Source organism: Eurosta solidaginis, chromosome 3, assembly GCF_040869045.1.
Source record: "Eurosta solidaginis isolate ZX-2024a chromosome 3, ASM4086904v1, whole genome shotgun sequence".
Taxonomy (NCBI): Eukaryota; Metazoa; Arthropoda; class Insecta; order Diptera; family Tephritidae; genus Eurosta; species Eurosta solidaginis.
The window spans coordinates 275,607,192-275,628,432 of NC_090321.1; the positions used below are offsets into that span (position 1 = coordinate 275,607,192).

Consider the following 21,241-nt stretch of genomic DNA (forward strand, 5'->3'; position numbering starts at 1 on the left):
AAAAAAAAAAAAAATGGTCATAAGAAGTATTACTCTAAGCCCTTTTCAACTACCGATGTACTGTGAACTATTTTCGATACGATTTAATATGTCGGTATATCTACATATTTATGTTTTATTTACGTTGCATATGTCTGACCGCATGTTTGTGTTAAAATTATTACCAATATTATGGCTATCTGTTGCAGCTTTTCTTCCTACTTTATCAGCTTTCGTATCTACTCATAAGTACTGTGTACTTACGTTTGTGCGACATGTTCAAGTACCGCTCAATGTAAGTATATACATATGTACTATTGGAACGAAGTAAATTATAAACGATATGATATAGCAAGTATAAATAAAATAGTTATATTACCGATCTGCTTAGTTGAGTTGAAATTGTCGCACGGAACGCGTTCATCAGTTTAAATTAATTAATATATGGCCTCACGAAAGGCTAAATAATGAACGCAATGTAACTATGCAAAAATAGTTAAACAAAAAATAAAAATCGAAACTATTCTAGCAAAGTGAGTGTTTGTTATAAACAAAGGAAATAAAAAGAATATAATTATATTATAAAAAATATCTAAAATGCTTTAAAAACCAAAAAGTGGATAAATAAACAAGAGCTTGTTAGTAACGAAATCGTTGTAAATTGTTAGTAGGTAAGAATACTGTTGGATCCATCCTGTTTTAATGAAACACTTGTATGACTAAGGAAAATATACTCACGGTGCAAACAAATATTTTGATCTTTCTTTTCTCAAAAGTGTTTCATATACAAAAATACAAAACAAAATCCCAAGAGAAAATCCTCTGGCATTCAAGTTGAAAGGACAAATTGCTTTGTCACTCAGAGAAAAAATCACTCTAAATGGAACGAACCAAGTATAGAAACCAAAACATCAGTTGACGAAAGTCTGTTGAGTACATTTTTTCCAAAGTCGTGAACCATAATCTTGTATTAAAACATATATTTCAAATCCATCGTTGGCAGTTTGTGAACAGTTTGATATTGACTGGTGCTCATTTTAGCTACGGTTTGTGCTTTATTTATTGATTTGAAGATTTTCCGTTCTCAATTAAAACCGTCTTATAAATAATAATATCAATAATAAAATGAAAAATTGTATAAAGCCATATGAGCCTGTCTTGTTTATTAAATATAATGCAGGTCAATAGCGATAAAACAATAATAAAAATTGTATGTAATTGTTGTTGTTGTTTAGTTGCTCTGCAGACGGTTACCGAAGCAATTGAAATATACTGGCGATCAAGAAAACTTAGTGTTTTATTGTTTTTTTTTGTGGAAACAAAATTTACCTCGAGCCAGATATACCAAATAAGCTTGCTAAAACATCACGATCTAAATAATAGTGGAATAATGATGAATAGCGAAAGCTTTCCTAATAATGTATCGCCAACGTTCAATGTCACTGAGCAAGCTCTGTTGAACGAGCCTAAAAATATTTCCACCAAACTGTGTATAAACGTAATAGGAACAAAAAAGGCAATACTTGGAATAAAATACAAAGCATGAAGAGGAGCATTCAAATGACTGAGTTTATGAGATATATGCCATAACACCAGTATGAATGCAGGTGATTTCGAGTTCAAAACTCAGCACCTGAAGACTTAACTGATAATGCAGTGAAATTCAGAAACATGTCGTAGTTACCATCGCCATATGAAAATCTTTTAATTTGTCCGATTGTGCTTGATTTAACTACGCCGGTTTTCTTTGAGTATAGTTGAACCAGTTATGCGTACTTGGCTGATGCCAATTGTGAGAACCAAAGGATATAATGTAAATTTCTTATCTTTTTCTATTTCATTCCCCCGCATAGCATGACGCAGCCAGTGAAACCTTAAGGCTTTTACTCGTTGTTCTATTTTCATATTTGTGTAGGGGTTACATACGGGAAGACCCTATATGTATATCCGGAGATCTTTTCTTGAAACATTAAAAAGTCAATATGTGGCCAAGGATGCCGCCCTCGAAATTATAAGTTGTTATCATTGCGTAACATAAGGGTGAAAATCGGATAATCCTCGGCGCATCTACATAATTTAATTTTTACAAGGGCCTGGTGAGGCACAAATTTGCAGACGTTTTGTGTTCCAAAGTTTGATTTCAATAATCTCCGTTAAAACAAAAAGATATTTTAGAATGAAAGTCGACCGATTTTAAGTTGAAAGATGTTAAGGCCTTGTTGTAAAGTGTAGGTGTTATTTAAACTTGGTTGATAGGTTATAATCAATGTGATTAACTCAAAGGGTGTTGAATGGTGAAGTATGAAAAGCAAAATTAACATTTTAGACGCTATTCTATAGTTTAGCAAATTATCAACAGAGTTTTGAATTTAAGGCAAAATGATTTTTCAAACCCTTTTCATACGTACATATATCTTCAACTTAAGTTTGGGTCGAGAATTTATTCGAAGGAGTATTTAACCACTGGAACCTACTTAATTAAGGATCTTGCATCCCCGATTTCGGTTATTCTTTTAGCCAATAGGGATATAGAATTTTCAAAGAAATCCGCACCTTCTTTGGATAACTTGCTTTTTTCATGACTTGAGGACCATTTGAAAACATGTTCGACTTGGGTCATTTTATTTGAATTCATATTTCTATATTGATGGTCACGTCATAATAGCTTAAGTCTAAAATCACGCCATCGAAAAGGTTGTATAAAGCGCTTCAAATCTCGAATATAAAAGTCCGATATACATAAATATCATTTGAAATACGTAAGTGGTCTTAATATGGACTGTTTAACGTTCTTAAAATCTATAATTGTTAAAAAATGGTATAAAATTATATCAAAAATTAATTTTGAGAATCATCCCATCTCGACTTAGGCGATTATAACTTGTGACCACAGCTATATTTTGAAATTATTTTTTAGAAAGCAGCACTGTAGAGAGCTCAGCGCCGGAATTGGTTTCTCCAAAATTCTCTAAAATCGAAACGTAGGAAAATACAGCAATATCTTATGTTATATACTTTTTACGTTTACGTGGTCGACTGCTCGACATTGCCTCCTAAAACTTCTTTGTAAGGCAAGCCTTATCTCGTTTGGGAGTTTTCCAAATGCATAATGAGATACAAAATATCTAATATAAATTTTGTATACTTTTGTGATTGGTTCGTGATTTAGTGCAGGGAATATCCACTCGACAGCCCTAGTTCACTTTATGATTCTTTCCAACAATAAGTCACTTTCATTCACCACAGATAGTAATAGCAACAGAATGCGTAAAGAAGTAGTTTTATTCAAGTTCGTACTTATGTTATTTCGTTTTTACATATATTCTCTTACTCACCATTAATAAAAACAATTGTACAAGTTACTAGCATATAAAACCAAAACAAAGCTCAAATTTGCTATTTCTCTGTGTTATTACTGGCTAATTGCACACACTCTTATTTACTATGCTCATTTGACCAAAATGATCAATAGAGTTAATAGTTGCAGTCTATTGGCATAGGTAAACATAGCATAAACAAACTCACCTATGAACAAACAAAAGATCTAACAAAAAACCTCCTAGCAGGGCTGCCGCATTCACCTCGGTCGGAAGATTTCAACCAGAAAAGAAAAGTTTCATTTCGTTAATTATCACAAAACCAAAAAAACACCAAAATATATTACGTTTTGTTGGATATCAAAAAAGTATAAATAAATATTTCGTTTCGTCAAAAATAAAATCAAAATAAAAGATGTAGCGGTCGCCGTGTTGTGGTGGTAGCGTCTACCACATCGAAGATCCTGAATTCAAGCCCTGACGAAACATTATCAAAAATCTAGACACGTTTTTTCAATTAGAAAAATTTTAACAAGCAGTCTGAGTGTATTTCGTCCATGAAAAGCTTCTCAGGGCAAACTCAGCTGCCGCTCGGAATCGGTGTAAAACACGAAGGCCCGTCTCGCCGATTTGTAGGAAAAATCAAAAGGAGTACGACGCGAATTTGAATAGAAGCTCGACCCAAAATCTCTCGCTATCGCGTCTTGCATTTATTTTTTAGTAGCATTTTGATGAAAATACAATATCTACAAGGACAACGGAGTATAGAAAAAAGTTTTCCACGTCTTTTAAGTCCGTAAGTTTTATACGATCCAATCTAAAATCTTCTGACCATTCTACAGGCCAATGGTCAAGTCATAGAACGTAACTGTGCAAGTTTTCCAAAGTATTTCAAATTTTCCTCTGTGTGCTTTACATGCAGGTACTTATATATGACAACAAGTTCTCCTTTGCACTAAGCAGGAAATCGAAAAGTTAAGATCTCCCTTGAGAAACAAAAATCATGCTCTATAATTCGTTCGACATATGTACCTGTCTTGATGTATGATTGTGCAACGCCTAAGAGCTGGCTAGATCATGTTATACGAATGCACGAATATACTCAGGCTAAGAAAGTATTTCAATCGACTGAGTTGGGAGAGGCGAGAGGAGAAAGTCTTGACGCCCCTTGGTGCGACCAATCGGCGTCAGTTTTTCCTAAACAGGGTTAGCTGGTGTGACTTGCTACGAAACGCTCAAATACGCCTAGGCGGTAAAGCGCCAAGTAGCCTTCACTGTGAAAGAACGACCGCGCATTTGCACATGCTTTTCTTCTACCCTTTTTAAACAATATAAATCAAGTAAACTTCAGTACGGGCTATCCCATCAAATGGTTGGTTCTTATTAATATTTTTCAAGCAACGCCTTGGTACAAAAAATCTCACTTAATCGAAATTAATGCTAAATTTCTTCTAATTTGACATTGTTCTACTTGTTAACCATACAATTTCGCCGAATGCTCCAAAACCTTTTTATGGTGATTGATATACTATGCTTCTAATGCTTTTTATTATATTATTCGATTTATTTGTAGATGGGCCCCTTACTTTGATTGCGAAAATTATAAATTTTAGGGTTCCACAGCAAAATAAATTAAAGGAATTCTAAATATCATAAGATACCTGTTGCAATTTATGTATATCTCGCCACATATGAAAGGGACATCTGTGATGGAAGCTTTGAGGGATGTACCCTTTATATCTAGCTCATTCCCTTTTCATTTCCATTTATTCCCATATGCCCGGGGACCAAGTGTGGATGGTTGTTTCTCCCAATCCAGATTTTTTCAAGGTTTTGCACTCTCACACACTTTTATATATTGTGCTGTGCGAGATTATTACCTTAATTGTTGTTGGCTGTCAATATAAAAGTTGACGGGGCTCTACTACGGCCATAAGATTTGCGCTCGAGCTGTCCTATGTTTTTCGTAACCAGGTATGTACATAGGTGGGATACATATGTATAATGACATACACTGCAGCTCCCGTTATGCTTTAGATATGAAAATTTGTTGCTTTAATTTCCCTACAAATATGATAAGTGTCGTAAAATAATGGAAGTAAACAACGCAAGCAACGTCGATCCGAGTAGGCTTGAATAACGCTTTTTTTCAGAATTCTGTTGTTGAAGGGCGCATTTCAAAACTTGTTTCAAAAACGTCCTATCTGAGCTTAAATTCAAAACATTTTGACATTGGCCATGGTGAAATCACCAGGTGAAATGAATAAAAAAAGTCAGAAGATGTACGCTATCTGAAATGGTAGGGATGTATTTTCGACGGTCAGAAGAGGGTACAATTTTTATCCGCTTTGAAAATATAGGAGTAGGAAAATAAATATCTTGCTGCGAAAGACATTACAGAAACTGATTTTTTCAACATATCAGTGCCACCTAACGCCAATGCAAAATTGAACACAAAGGACCAGTGCAGGTGAACTTTTCTGCCTTTTGCGGAGCTTAAATGAGTTTCAGGTTCGATGAAAAGTTTTACAGTCACACTTGGAAGTGATCGTGATACCTTGAATGTGTTTCCGTCACTTAAAATTCATTGACATATTCATCTGCTTTGATGATTTGTCGTTGAGAGTCAGGAATATAACATATGCCCTTCTAATATATAATAAAAAACTTAATCAGAAGATCCCCAAAAACTGTTCACAGTTGATTTCATGATGTATTACTAATGTTACCAAGTAGGGCTGGGACTATCCGCATATTCGAATATCCGGATATGCATACGGATATCCGTTGACACGGATAATATCCGGACGGCATGGATATCCGGTTAATATTCGTTTGTGAAACTATCCGGATATCCGAATTTATATATCATTATTTTTTTATTATTTATTTTATTTATCGGCTTATATTCTGGCGCAGATTTAGAGAGAAAAGTTGCGCCCATACCATTCTCGTGAAAATGGAAAACCCGAGTGGCTCCATAGACTTGATGTCGATCCTTTGTTTTGTAGCGTTTTTGTCAACATAAACAAATGCCACTGTTATTTTCACTTCTTTGGAAATGATCCCAAATCTTGCTGACCATTTTGGCACTCATTATTAGTTTAAATTGACGCTTCGCAATATTGTTGATGTTTGTAAAATTGTAGCTTTTCAATTTTTGACATAAATTTAATAATCTACAAACATATTTTGTGAACAATTTTTCGATGTTTGCTTCGTTCAATTCTGATATAAAGATATTCAACTTTTATATTCCAGTATCCGGACATACGGATATCCAGATTTCCGTTTACGTATCCGGATATCCCAACAGCGGATACTGCATTTCCCATTTACGAATCCGGATATCCGGATAGTCGGATTTTTTGCTTAGCTATCCGGTTATTCGAATATCCGGTTCCTCCGGATAGTTGAAAAATCTTGATGCAGTTCACAGCCCTAATACCAAGTTATTATTTACCAAAATATATCAAGGGATAGACTAGCCCAGCGGCAGTCGGCCTAGAATCAGAAGATGCTGATCTGAACCAATCCTTAAGTGTAACAATGCTCTCATCTTAGTAGTCAGCAACAGTGAGTTAATTTTTTTTTGTATATTTAGAATACCACTTTTTAGGTGAAGTTTTTTCAATATAAGGTATAATACGACAATTTTGGTGTTCTTATAAGAATGAGAAAACCATTTCTCGAAAGTCTTCAGTAGCACTGTACAGGGGAAGATCCGTGGTTGAATATGACGTGAATGCAAATAGTTTATTTAACAAAAACCTGTTTCAATATTTTTGGTAACAAATTAAACATATATAATGATAATATCAAAAATATGGACGTATTAGTTTAGCACGGCCTTACCTATGGAAGCCCACACCAAAGATACCAAAATGATGAATTTCTGTAATTAAATTCAGTAAAGGTCCATCGATATTCACCCAATAGTTTATGTGAAAAGGGTACTAAAAGTGGCATATTTTACAGGCATATTTTAAATGCAAAAAGCAACACTTTTCCGGGGACAATATTGGTGAAAATTTTTCAGGTAGCCGAATGACAGAACAGAGAAGAATTTAGAGCGAGACGATTGACGGCTTACTGCACCTGGTTATTCCACCATGGACATTGGCTTGGGCGTTTATGAAACAAATTCGGAGATATGGCGTTGTTAAACCGCATTCTGAGAAAGGGCATTTTTGAAAAATATTTTCAGATATGGCGTTTTCGAATAGGCAGCTGCAAATAACTTTCAAAAACTTTTTATTTATCCATTTTAGTTCAGTTAAAACAGATACATATACAATGCAATTTGTTATATATTTCAATTTGTTTCTAGTGATATTATTACCCACATATTCTTTTAAAATAAACTTGTAAACCTTTGTTTTAATAAAACATTAAAATAATTCGCCGAAGCAAAATAAATTGTATAGTTTGATGGAAGTACTTTCTTCATAGTGCTTCGAAAATTCGACCGACACTTCACTTCATTTCGACATTTCAATAAACTTTTTTTTGTGGTCCGACAGCCCTGCCTCTAAGTAAAGCAAACATAGCGTTTCAAAGAGCCAGAAAGTTAGGCACGCAAACATTTGGAGAGCGTAAACCAAGTGGCAAGTAACAATGTAAGCGGCCAAGTGTTTCCACTTGTCGCCAAAACTCATCTGCGCCGGTGTTCCGGTGCACAACCACACAATCGCGCTCGCATTAGAAAGTCGGCCTTGTTGTTTGTTGATTGGCGAGTTTGAGTTCGCGCTTTGGAAAATCGTTCATTAAGTAATTGCAAGTTACGATAAGCGGGCGAGCACGCTCATAACGCAAACGAAGCGAAGCAAAGAATTTTTTAAACAAAGTTGTAAATGTGTAATAAAAATATAAATAACAACAATAATAATTAGTTTACAGTTTTCATGTACATATGTAGGTATGCACTCAGATACTATTTTGATTGTGGAAAATGTTATTATATATTATGATATGTTAGACATTTTTATTGGCAGCTGCTTTCATCGTGTTTGTTAAAATAAATAATTCAATATTTCAGCTAAGAGAAAATACAAACAATATACAAACAATCATTGTACTTATATATTTTATTATTTGTAAATTTTATGTGCATACAGTTTGATAAATTATTTTCTATTACAGTTAATTTTAATAAATATTCAACAATCAGTGTTGCCGTGCCAATTTCAAGTGCTGCAACTACAACTTTAATAACGGAAAACCATAATCACAAAACAAAATGACAGTGAAGAAAATTTGGCCAACAAGCGGTGGCGCAAACGTGTCAACAGCGAATGAACACAGTAAGGATGGAAGCGAAGTGGTGCCAAGTGGGTGTAAGTAATTAAACGCAGAGTGGCATATTTTAATGTGTGAGTACAGTGTGAACAGTGTAAAGGCATACAAAATAAAGTTGATTTTTTTTTGTTCATTAAAAGGTTATCTGCGAAATTTAAAATGGTTAAAAGTTAGAATTTGGGCGACATATTTTGTTCGAAATGCAGTTAAGGTGCAAGCGGGGAAACGGCTACCCCTCTGGTTAAGGTTCGGATTTGTTCTTGGAATATAAAATATAAAAAATCATGCAAAATTAAAAATAAAAATAAGATTCTTACGGACCGCCGTAAATGTCATTTCTTTTATACAAAAATTAAGATCCGTAACGAAAAATAAATAAATGAAGCCAAATACAAATGGGAAGAAATTGTACAACTACAAGATAAGACTTTGGTCGGATGTGGCTTGCGACTGTCCGATCAGTTGTTGTCTTGTCCGTCTTGCGGTCGCGTTTTTTCAATTTTTTTTACAAACATTGAATTAATATTTAATAGCGTACATAAAAACTTTAATTAATATACATACAGCAGCAAGCACGAAAATAGCAGTGGCAGTTTTTAATAAATTTTGTCAAATAAATTATCTTTTTTTATTTTGTATAATTTAAGTTAAAAAATTTCTAGAGTTTTCGAAAACATTAGTTCTTATTTATCCATAAATTTCAGCAGCTGCGGCCAGTGCATATCGGTCTTCAATTTTATTATATAAAAAAAAAAAATTTACATTAAAAGTTGATTACATTTAATATTTGTTAATTTATCACTCTTGATGTGCAATGACACCTGAAATCTGTCAAGAAAGCAAAATAAATAATAGAAATAATTTAAGTGTATGCAACTATAAGAATGTTATCTATAACTATTTCTCAGACAAACTTGTACATAGACTGGCCATGTATAATTTTAAAATATCGACATTAAAACTAAATAGCTTTATTTTGAATAGGCCCACGTTATATACATATATACTTTTTAATACATGCTTATTAGTATTGTGTAATTGTTTAATTGTATACCACTATTAATATTTTCCTGCTTTGTTGTACTATAAAAGATCCATAATCTTGCTGTACTAATATTTCTTATCAATAAACATAAACATATATGAGTGGAATGCATACAATAGACAATAATGCACAAATGATATCTCCCCTTCCCTCTCCGACATTCAGCCAGAACCATACAAGGTAGTAGCATGGTGACATAGCTACAAACATAAATAAAAGTTCCAAGTACTTTGTTTTTGTAAATCGATGGACGAATGTCAAAATGTAATGCGCCGGTAGTTGATGTATCAAATCATATAGAACAATCAGCTGTCGCCGTGCTACCACCTTTTATAGTTCCTCCATAGCCAGAACAAACTTTTTTTTGTTGTAGAGGAGATGACAGCTGAAGACTTTGCATTACGTATACAGCCAGCTTGGAATAGTACCTATTTGAAGTTATTATTGAGTGCCTCCAATGGATCATATGTTGTCCCTGTGGCATTATTTTGCTGTTGTCGTTGAAGTGTAGTAACTGTCGATGTTTTCAGACCAACACATTTTTACATTCCGCACGGAGTACAAATTAGTCTTGTGCTTGATTATTTATTTATTTATTTATTAATCTAGTAACAAAATGTTTAGTACAGACACTTATGACTAAATTACAGAGACCAGCTTAAATTAAGCTAAGGTTGAATATCCGATCCCGACGATGAACTTGTCTGCACATTAGGATTCCCACCACTAGCAGTAACAGCACTAGCAGTAACATTTAAGTTATTAGGGTTAACAGCAACCGCAATAGGTTTTTCTTACGCCCCGATTCTAGTGTGGTAACAATATTCTTCACCACGGTAACGAAATCATGTGACAACTTTTACACCCTTTTGGTATTCTACCCGCGAAATTAGCCAGATAATTTTTTACCCACAAAAGTAGGTGGTTACATCGAAATAACAACACAACAGTTGTTGTTTAGAAAAAGGCAAAACTGAAAAATAAAGAATTGTAAGCGCAAATAAGTAAAGATAATAGTAAAATTGTTGCCTCTTGCTACGCATATTTGTTTATGTTATGTACTTTCACAGAATAAATTACAATATACCTATGTAGAAACTTATCATGCATAATATGCATATACACATCGTCCCGTTTATTCGTTAACCTCGTATCTACAAGTGAGACATTTTCGGTAAAGCGAACACGGTTGCCACACCATGATTTCATTTGGGACCAAAATTCATCGAAAAAAAAAAGGACCAAATTTTTGTTTTATTTTATTAGTATAAAATACAAAATTTTACTAAACATAGTTGTGACTTTCCTTTAATTCAAGCTGAACAAACAAATGTATGTGCATGCAACCAAAAATGGTACTATATTTTGACATAGCATAAGTCTATGTCTTTCACCAACCAAACGTTGTGAATATAGTTTTGGTCACAAAGCTCTTGGTTCTGGGATTATGTTGTTGATTGAAATGAAATAAAATGTATAGTGCATTTAGGTTTTAGTAAGAAACGGTTCAAAATTTGCGTTCTGGTGTTGCCGAACTATGTATGTGGAAAACTCATTAAATCATGAATTAAACTAGGCAATTTTGTTAGTGATATTTTTATAGATGCTTACTTTTTCCCTTAACGTTTAAACTTCATATCAGAGCCTAGATTCAGTAAGTGTGAGTTTTGATCCCAGGCCTTAGTGGTTCTGCTAGCCCTACGGGAATAATTTTATTTAAAACATTTCTTCCGAAATCAAATCTCTTCCTTCTGTCTTCGAGTTAAAATATTTCTTGTGCCAAGATACTTAGTTTTCTATTACCTTGCGTGGCTTAACACCACAATAGTCCTGGAATTCCTTGTACTCATTGAGCTGGGTGAGAAAGATTTAAATATCAACGTGCCAAACGAGAAGTAATGCATAGAATTTCTTTGTATAAGTTTTGAAAGTGTTAGGCTCACGGCAGAGTGCTCGCTATAAGCTATGCTAGGCGAGAAGCAATTTTCATTTTCATATGTTTTATATAGTGCTGTATACCCGATCGAAATATCTAGCCATTATTAATCTATATATATAAACAGAAGTGTATATTATGTATGAATTAAATGATCAGGAAAAAGTGAAGAGGGGTGCGGGAGGGCAGAGTTAGACGGAAAAAGCTTATTAAAAATGCAGATAAGCCAAATTTAGGGCAGAACAACGTCTGCCAGGTCTGCTAGTATTATTATAAAACAAGAGTTTTTTTTTGATTAGTCGGTTATTTCATCAACAATTAACGACAATGTGTGCCAACACTTTTCTTTTTAATGCCTGGCATAAATTATATCCTAGGTGAAATGTCATTGTTCTGGTACATTTTACTGACTGAGCAATTTTTTATGATGAGAGTTCCATTGAAGTACATTCAAAATTATATGGGGGCTAACGAAAGTGTGGCGAGTTTTTGGGCAATATTGTGAATTTTTACCTGAGTGAAAAGAAGGAAAAGTATCAATCGTGGCTACTGCCTAAAAAGGACCAAAATTGAAGAAAAGGGACCAGGGGACCAGATGTGGTTGGAAGGGACCATTTTTGGTCCAAATGGACCAAAGTGGCAACAGTGAAAGCAAAGAAAACTACCTTTCAAATTTCTCCAAAGACACTGTTGAGTTTTTCGGTGATGACAGCGTTACCACTCTGGCCAGAATCGCGGATAAAAGCCCTGGTAACAATATTCGGTTACATAATGTTCTGGGTACTATTTTACTGGTAACGCTCAGAATCGGGGCGTTAAAAGTGCATTTCTTTGTGGATTTTGAGGCTTTACCATTAGCAGTATCAGCAACATATGATTAACAGCATTAGTAGTAGTATTAGTAGCATTATAAACATCGTCAGCTGAAGAAACCGATGCATTCACACTGTAAGCAACAACAGAGGCAAACGATGGAGCACCAGTCGAAGTAATAGCAGTCCCACCGGCAGAAGAATTTTTACATTAGCATTTGCCGTCTTTCAGTGAGTTTTACAGCTCCGGCTCACGCTCAATTCTCACGGGAATGCTCTGGATCATTGAGACTTGAGAAGCAGATGTCGCCGCTGGTTTTCATTAAACTCATACGGCGAAATGCTAAGCAGCACCATCTATTTTTGAAAAAGTGGGTATATTAAAGGCCGCGTTGCCAACCTCAAAAGAAGTAATTAACAAATTATCTGGCTCACAAATTGAACCAGATTTCTATCTGGATTTATCTGGCTCAAGTCGTTGTTGTTGTATTTTCATGCAAAATTATTTATCTGGCTCACGATTTTGCCACCGGATGATAGCTATTATTAGCAGGCATTGCATGACCCTTAAGCTGCAGACATTGGTGCTTTATCGGTAACCGTATCGGTAACCTTATAACAGCTGATTCGACCAACCTTATGTGAATCAATGGAATCGATTATTGGTGCCGCTAAGGTCGTAACCGTATCGTAGCCAACCAATTGGCTTTTGGTTTACCGTCGTAACGATAAACAGCTGATTACGTTAGGGATACGACTACAGTGATACGACAAACCGCACCAATGACTACAGCTTTAGTAACATCTGTTAAGGGGCATGTATTTTGCACATTCACACTATTTGAAAGTACGGATGTCGAAGTGCCGTTGCCGCTGCCAAGAATAGGTGATAACATTGTATGTATAGGATAAACAGAAGACGGCAAGGACGAAAGCGCAGCTGTAGCAGAACAGTGGTTATTGTTGTTTGTTTTTTCCATCACTCTAACACAAGATGTACTGACAGCACTATGTAAGAATTGTAGGCCATTGTCATTGCTGATGTTGTTGTTATTGTTAAAACTTTGAGGTTGCTTATCTGATTTGATAAGCGATTTCAACCCCTAAACTTCCTTCATCAAATCCTCGAATTTAGAGCAGAACAGATCTATGCCAAGTATTTGCGAAGCGGCTATATAGTCTAAGACGGTTTAGCGCCAATTAAGTAAGTAAGTAAGTATATAGTCTAAAGAAGTAATAAAGCGCTCAGGCAAGTTAACACACCCTTGACACAAGTATACGATGTTACGATTAATCTTAAACAATTTCACATCATATTCTGAAATTTGGCCATCACAACAGCTTCTATGAAACCTTTTTTGACAAAAAACCGAACATGGCACAACCAATGAGTAATTTCTAGCAAAGCCTTTATTGCATTTAGCACAAAAATCATCCATTTAAGAAAAACTTAAAAGAAAATCGCGGAGCAAACGAAAACACGCCTATACGCGACGAATAACGTCGCCGATAAACGTATGATTAGATTGATATCCTTAGTAAAGAGATACGAAAAAACCTCAAATGGAGTAGCAGAGAAAAGTATCTCCGGTGGTAGCTTATCGCATCTATTGGTCCTAGGTATTGAGATGTTTCGGGTGTATCACATAGCACAGCGGTGGTCGTATTTATATGTGTTTTAGCAGCAATGATTTCAGTAGATCTTGCTAGAGTGGTAGTATCCGGAATATCGTTTTCCAGATCAGGTGGTAGGTTAAGTTCCTTCTCAGAAGTGCAATGATAGCTAGGTTCGATATTAAACGACGGATCAGCAATATCGTCATCATCAGAAAAATCAAGGCCATCACTGTCTGCTCCTTACTCATTTAACATGTGTTCCAGGTCACTGGTCGTCAAATTTTGCAATTTTTCACATTTCATTTTGATTCTTTGAATTTGAATATAACACTAAAAGTGTTAACAACAATGGCGGTGTTGCATATTTATATGCAACAAAGAAAAATAAGCAGAAAAAACACAGCTTTGCTAAGAAAATGTAACTAACTTATTTTGTTTTGTTGATTTTCCGACAGGGTGGATATATGATGTATGTACATTGGAACGATTTTCTGTCATGCCTTGTCAAATTTGGTTTCGAGACAAACCGGTTTCGGCATTGTGCCATCATCAGTGTCGATTTTCGTTCTCCGAACGCCGAAACCGGTTTGTCTCGAAACCAAATTTGACAAGGGATGACGGAAAATTGTTCCAAAATGTAATTGATTGTCAACATATATTCTCTTACCATTTTTTGACACGAATTTTAACCGCAATATATTTTTTCACAAATAAATCACAGATCGTAAATGTATGAGAAGTGTTCGATTTGACATTTTATTTTTATGGTACGTAAGCACTTAAGCTAACATTGTTTACAAAATGTAATTTTTATTCCTTATAGGTTGCTTTAGTCTTGGCATTCGCCATTTGCAAGCGCTTTTCATCTTCTTTGGACTTTCAGTCGCCTATGCTATGCGTGTAAATTTATCTGTCGCGATTGTTGCCATGACTGACAGCTCTGCAAACACAGACTTTGATGTAAGTACAAATATGTATGTATAACTTGACTCGAAAAAAATGGAATAAGCAAAATTTTATAGCAGGAGTTGTTTCGGCTACCAAAAATTAAAAAAATTCCTATGAAAAACTGGCAAACAATTCCTCTCTTCTAATGAATATTTTGAAAATTTGTTGGATATTTTGTGTCTGCGTTCCTTATATTATTCTAGCAGAACCTGCCCTAAATTTGGTCTAACTGCATACATTTTAATAAGCTTCTTCCGTCTAACTCTACCCTCCCCCGTCATAATTTTTTTCATAATCCTTTTATTCACTCCTCCCTCCGTCTTTTTCGCTTCATCTATCTCTATCTTCGTCTCACTATATCTCTTTCTAAGTCTCCTTCCCTATTTTCTCTTCTCTCAAGTTCTTCTCATTCTTCTTCATCCCGAAACGGGATATGGTATCTAAAGGCCCAACTTCGAAACATCGATACCAATAGCAGGAATGCATGCAATAGAAGTTTTCGGTAGGGAATGTTTACGGAGACAGGCAGCCTCGTGTGTCTTCCGGCTTACACAATTACTAATATGCAAGAGGTGGAATGTATTGGAGTCTCAATGATCTCAAATCCAAAAACAAGATTTTGTTAGGATGAGTTCGCGCACATCAATGACATGAAGGTAATGAACAGACTACCCAGCCAAGCAGGGGGCTATAGCAACTTTCTATAATTCAGAGCTGTTTTGTGGACTCATAGAAGGCGCCCACTGGGAAAAAAATCACTGCGGACAATACTAGACTTTGTGACAAGGGCAAAGACAGGCCCTCGCAGCAAAGAGGGCCTGGGAGAGTCTGCCCTATGTGGGCTCTATGTGGTGAAACTTTTATACAAGATACTTAAATACACTAAAAGCCTCGGCATACCGTTCAAAGGCTGAAAGGGCAATTACAATAGATGTTAAAAAAGGTTTTAGTGCATCGTGGTGTATAATATTAATGCTCATCTATAGTCTGAATTAAGTTGTGATATGAGGCGTTTTTGAATAAAATGGTGAGGTAGAGTGCGTTTCAAATTTTTCTGGATAGTCGAGGTAGGGTGTTACTCCATAAAGCAGTCGATATGATTATTTAAAAATAATGTTTTGTACTAGTTTCACACTGAAAGAACTAATTAGTGTAGTTTTCTATATTAAAACGCGTATAGACAGATTGAACCAAATCGGAAAGTGCGGTGTTTAATTTGATATCTCACTTAGAAAGTAATATACTGTTCCTATTATTTTATAACAAGAGACTCCTACGTAATTATAACTGTAATAATTGTTTTATTATTTTGCCTTGGTTAGGAATACGATTGGAACGAGAAGACTAAAGCACTTTTACTCAGTAGCTTTTTTTGGGGCTACATTATCACACAGGTACCTGGCGGAGCGTTAGCAAATAAATTCGGTGGGAAAAGGACGCTTTTTTTTGGCGTTTTAATATGCTCACTTCTGACTTTACTCACACCCATCTGTGCAAAAATCGGCGACTGGAAGTTAGTAATTGCATTGCGGGTTGTGCAAGGTCTCTGTCAAGGTATGATCTTTCCATCAACGCATACGTTACTATCAAAATGGACAGCTGTTAAAGATCGTGGAACTTTTGCTACATATTGTTATTCGGGCGCACAATTCGGAACAGTTGTTATGATGGGATCAAGCGGTTTGATAGCTTCTTCATCCATGGGATGGCCCGGTATTTACTATCTGTCGGGTAGTCTTGGCGTTATATGGTCTATTTTATGGGTTATTTGGGGTGCAAGTACACCAGCGGAATCCAAGTTAATTTCTCCTGAAGAAAAAAAATATATTGAACAATCGACGAGAACTAACGAAGGAGGAGAACAACTCGCCCCGCAACGTACTCCATGGCTAAAAATATTTACCTCACCACCAGTTTTGGTATTGACACTTGCTCATTGTACAAATAACTGGGGCTTTTGGACATTGCTTACCGAAATTCCTACATATATGAAAAACGTTTTTGGCATGGATATCAAAAGCAATGCAATGCTCTCATCACTACCATATTTGGCTATGTTTTTAATGTGTTTCGTTTTCTCGGCAATATCATCGGTACTCGATCGGAATAAATGCTTACCGCTATCAGTTAGTCGCAAAGTATTCAACTCGATTGGTCATTGGACGCCAGTGGTAACACTCATCATTTTAGGTTATGTTGGTTCAGATCAGACCACATTGGCTATTGTTTTACTCACCGTGACAGTTGGTATGAATGCATCCTGCTATTTGGGCTTCCAAGTTAATCACATCGATTTATCACCTAACTATGCTGGCATTATGATGGGAATCAGTAATTGTGCAGCGAATATAATGAGTATTATAGCGCCGTTGGTAGTCGGTTTTGTTGTAACGAATGAGGTAAGAACAAATATAATTGAACAAGTAAAGGTGTCTAAGTTCGGGTGTAACCGAACATTATATACTCAGCGTGAGCTTCAATTGTACATTTCATTTCAGATAAATTACTTTTCCACATAACACGTCGCACCGCCTGTTTAAAAAAAATGTCTCCCCATTTTCTCTTACAATAAAACTTGATAAGTGAATTATCATTGATTCAAAACTATTTTTTGCTAAGTTATAGCTAATTATTCTAGTCTACGACCCTTTTAAACTTGTTTTGTATCTAAGTTCCCGTGGCGTTTACCCGATTCCGATATTTTCTACTATAGGGAAAATTTGTGTACCCAATTTTATTACGATCCGTTAATCTTTCTTCGAAACATAGAAAATTGCTTAGTCATAAAAGGGGCGATGCCACACCCATTTTCAAAAATTTTAGTGTTTTACAATTTAATGTTATAATTCAATTAAAAAATTAAAATTCTATTGATACAAAGCTCTTTTTCGCTAAGATATATCTTGTTAATTTCATCCACGACGATTTTAAAATCTTTTACATAAAAGGGGGCGTGGTCGTTAACCGATTTCGTTAATTTTTCTTCAAAACATTCCTTATAGTAAAGGCAACCTCTTTGTCGAATTTTGTTAAGATAGGTTTAACGATTTTTGATGTATGATTAATAATATTTGTAAGTGGATCTATTCTGGGTCCAGATAAGCTCGTGCACCAAATTTGATCAAAATATCTCAATATTTACTCAAGTTATCGCGTCAACGGGCAGACGGACGGACGGGCGGACATTGCTCAATCAAATTTTTTTTCCACACTGTTGATTTTGATATATGGAAGTCTGTATCTATCTCGATTCCTTTATACCTGTACAACCAACCGTTATCCAATCAAAGCTAATATACTCTGTGTGCAAAGCGCGCTGAGTATAAAAATTATTGTTTTTCTCAGAGAACGTATAACTATAGAAAACCGCCAACATGTCGAATAGTGGAAAACAGTAAACCATCAAATCGCGGATAGGTAATTCATCATTGGGGAAATGTGGCATGAAATTCGTCAATTCCGACGCTAGAAAAATTTTACTTTAATATTTTTTAACGTTTTCAACAACTTTTTTGTGAAGTTTTAACGAAAACAGCTATTTTTTGCTATTATTCAAATAGGTAATGTGGTGCATTACCTACAGCCAGTTTTTATTTCTGTTCCTCGTTGGCGATCTCTTTAGGTTTATGTCTCTGGGTTTTCTTGAATTTATCGGGATGTTATTATTATAAACTTTTAGAAAGATCCAGAGCAATGGCGTATCGTGTTCTTCATTGCGAGCGGTTTCTACTTTTTCGGTAACTTGATGTTCATCCTATTCGGCCGCACCGAACTGCAACCATGGAATGATGCCGTACCGCTGCCCTCTTCTGAGAAACGTAACGGAACACAGTTGGAGTCGCAGCATTAGACCAGAGCGTATTATATGGAGTGTCCTAGTCTTAGCTCTTTTGTTATTATTTATGTTTTGTGTTCTCGTATGACAGAACGGTAACGGTATTATTTACTGATTGACTGGATTTTCTTAAGATTGTAACAAATAGGGTTTTAAAATATCGACTTATTAATAAATACTTGATGAAAGTAGATCTTTTACACCGAAAAAAATGTGTATCATAATTTAGACAAGTGATTAAAATAGAAATACCTAAATTGTATATAGTTTATGCTTAAGATTTGAACGTAAGAAAGTAGCTGAAATAAAAATTAAATAAATTTAATGCCTGTTGTACCTATGCACTTATAATAGAGTTTTGAAAAATTAGCTGGCAAAAGCAGGGGATTCAATTTTAAACGATTTTATCCTTCGAAATACTTAAATTTTTTCGAACCAGGGCTGTTAGTGTGGGGTAGCAAAGGGGGGTGGGAGTGTGAAACATTAGACACTGTTAATGGCTCTCCTCTAGTGCTAGCCCGGCTTAATACATACATTTGTCAAATTAAAAAAATGTATATGAGTATCGGTAGTGGTATTTATGGTGAGTTCAACCGTATAATTTTTTTTTTGGTGCAAATAATAACTATAGGGGTAATTCCACGTCAAGGGGTAAATTTTACATTTTTTAAAACAAAATATCTTTGAAACTATTGAGTCAATCTTGAAAATTGTAATGTCTTTAGATAGGTAATAAAACAAGGTTTTGTTTTATATATAAAACATCTATATTTAGAAGAAATTTCTATAATAAAATTATGTTTTTATGGGAAAATGATAGCTAACTTATCATAAATCGAATAATAAGTCGAAAAAATGTGTTATTGACAAAATACTTTAATACTATCGTGTTGAAGGTAATTTCATTACCTTTAATTTGGTATATATATCTTTATATTAGAAGGTATAACTTGATTATTTAGGGGCGAAAAACAAAGAAGGTGTTATATGAGTTCAAATTTTTTTATATATATGCATTGTATTAATTAATTGCAAAAATACATAATGTATAACATTGCTAATTTTTTATTGCTAAAATATACGTCAAAGGAAAGTTAATTAAAATTTTGCATTCGTTAACAAGCTGATATTACCTTATAACTCTTATGTTTATTGTTATGTTAGCCGATCCAAAACTAAACATAAGAGTTACGAGGTAATATCAGCTCGTTCACGAATGCAAAAAAGAGCTTTTTCTAATTTTTGGTAAATGAAGACCAGAAAAGTTAAAGATATGTATACATCAGATGAAAGGTATTGTTATAAGTTATTTTTCGATTTTTTAATTTTTGAAATCCATCCTCTAGTTTGGGAGATATTTTGATTTGAAAAATTCATAATTTCGCCTTTTGACATGGAATTACCCCCAAACCTTTCATTTGCAACAAAAAAGAAATATACCGTTGGAATCAGCATAAAAATCTCTATAAAGTCCGATTTTTTATTTTTTTTTCTGCACTTGTTCCGCTAGCCCTAGACGGCAATCATTCAATCTATTGATGATCCGCACATTGAGCCATGATGCTCAGTAACATGGTATAATATAGGTGGACTGAAGATGTATTTGACTCTGAAACTCGATCATCTGCCCCATACCCGCCTCAATTGTGAAGTTGATTTGGTATGGATTTGAAGACTGCAAAGCGAACCAACTCCAATTAAAAAAAAAAAAACACACATAAACACCTCTGAGCAGTGCAGATTTATCCTACGGGTTGATTTATTCTGGAGGACTAAGTACCAGAAACTTATCTTTTTGTGGAGACTTGTTTTACTACAAGTCACAAAAAAGAATGAGCATACGAGATACTATAAGTTCTCCGATGACGTGGTCACCGTTCCTGCCAAACATAAAAACCATTTCTATATCGAAGATAAGGTATTCTGTGTGCTTTATTATGTTTAGACCATTTTTTATTGAAGGAACACAGCCGGTGCTATCCAACAAGGTTAAGGGCTCTCTCCAAAGATGGTACATTTTCTGTAAGATATGGTAGACAAGCCGGCTATTTTCTATGACGATGTACCCGGTTGACATTGTGGCAAAAATGGACGCTGCCCGTGTGAAGACGCGACTTTGTGGGGCGAGATATAAGCTTGTGACCGACAACGACTTCATCCCTGGCAGTACAGACTGTGTGTCAGCTTCCGCTCCTATTGCCACATTTACCACTCGTTTTCCCTCAATGGAGAAACCGTGTGGGGATTAATATGGGACAGCAGTCTGGTGAACCTGTTCACAGATGGATCCAGGCTGACGGGAGGGTTGGTGTTTAGGCGAAATGCCAAACGATTTATGTTTTGAAGGCGCCTCTCCCAAATACGTTTACTTTATTAATTTATCTTCAGTCACCCACTTCATCACGCCCACGTGTATGTGCATGCATGTATATTCATGCAAGTTGTCAGCACCCA

General features: G+C 35.2%; 1 protein-coding gene across 7 annotated transcripts; it reads left to right on the plus strand.

Moving 5' to 3' along the window:
- The first annotated feature begins 370 nt into the window (after positions 1–370).
- LOC137245621 (putative inorganic phosphate cotransporter) lies at positions 371–19,112 on the plus strand. 7 transcript variants are annotated; one of them, XM_067776577.1, is made up of 5 exons: positions 371–650; positions 8,439–8,632; positions 14,828–14,964; positions 16,275–17,351; positions 18,632–19,112. In XM_067776577.1, the coding sequence occupies exons 2-5, from the start codon at positions 8,536–8,538 to the stop codon at positions 18,800–18,802; spliced, it is 1,482 nt and encodes a 493-aa protein (XP_067632678.1). In that variant the 5' UTR covers positions 371–650; positions 8,439–8,535; the 3' UTR covers positions 18,803–19,112. The 7 variants fall into 7 exon arrangements, with proteins under 7 accessions (XP_067632678.1, XP_067632677.1, XP_067632675.1 ...); XM_067776576.1 differs by having other exon boundaries at positions 371–646; XM_067776574.1 differs by having other exon boundaries at positions 371–512.
- Positions 19,113–21,241: the final 2,129 nt, after the last annotated feature.

Bases quoted from the DNA above. Each gene is read 5' to 3' on its own strand.
- LOC137245621 (XM_067776577.1), top strand. From the start codon at position 8,536: ATGACAGTGAAGAAAATTTGGCCAACAAGCGGTGGCGCAAACGTGTCA. The intron at 8,633-14,827 runs GTAAGTAATTAA...TATTCCTTATAG, and splicing joins CGAAGTGGTGCCAAGTGGGT to GTTGCTTTAGTCTTGGCATT. The intron at 17,352-18,631 runs GTAAGAACAAAT...ATAAACTTTTAG, and splicing joins GTTTTGTTGTAACGAATGAG to AAAGATCCAGAGCAATGGCG.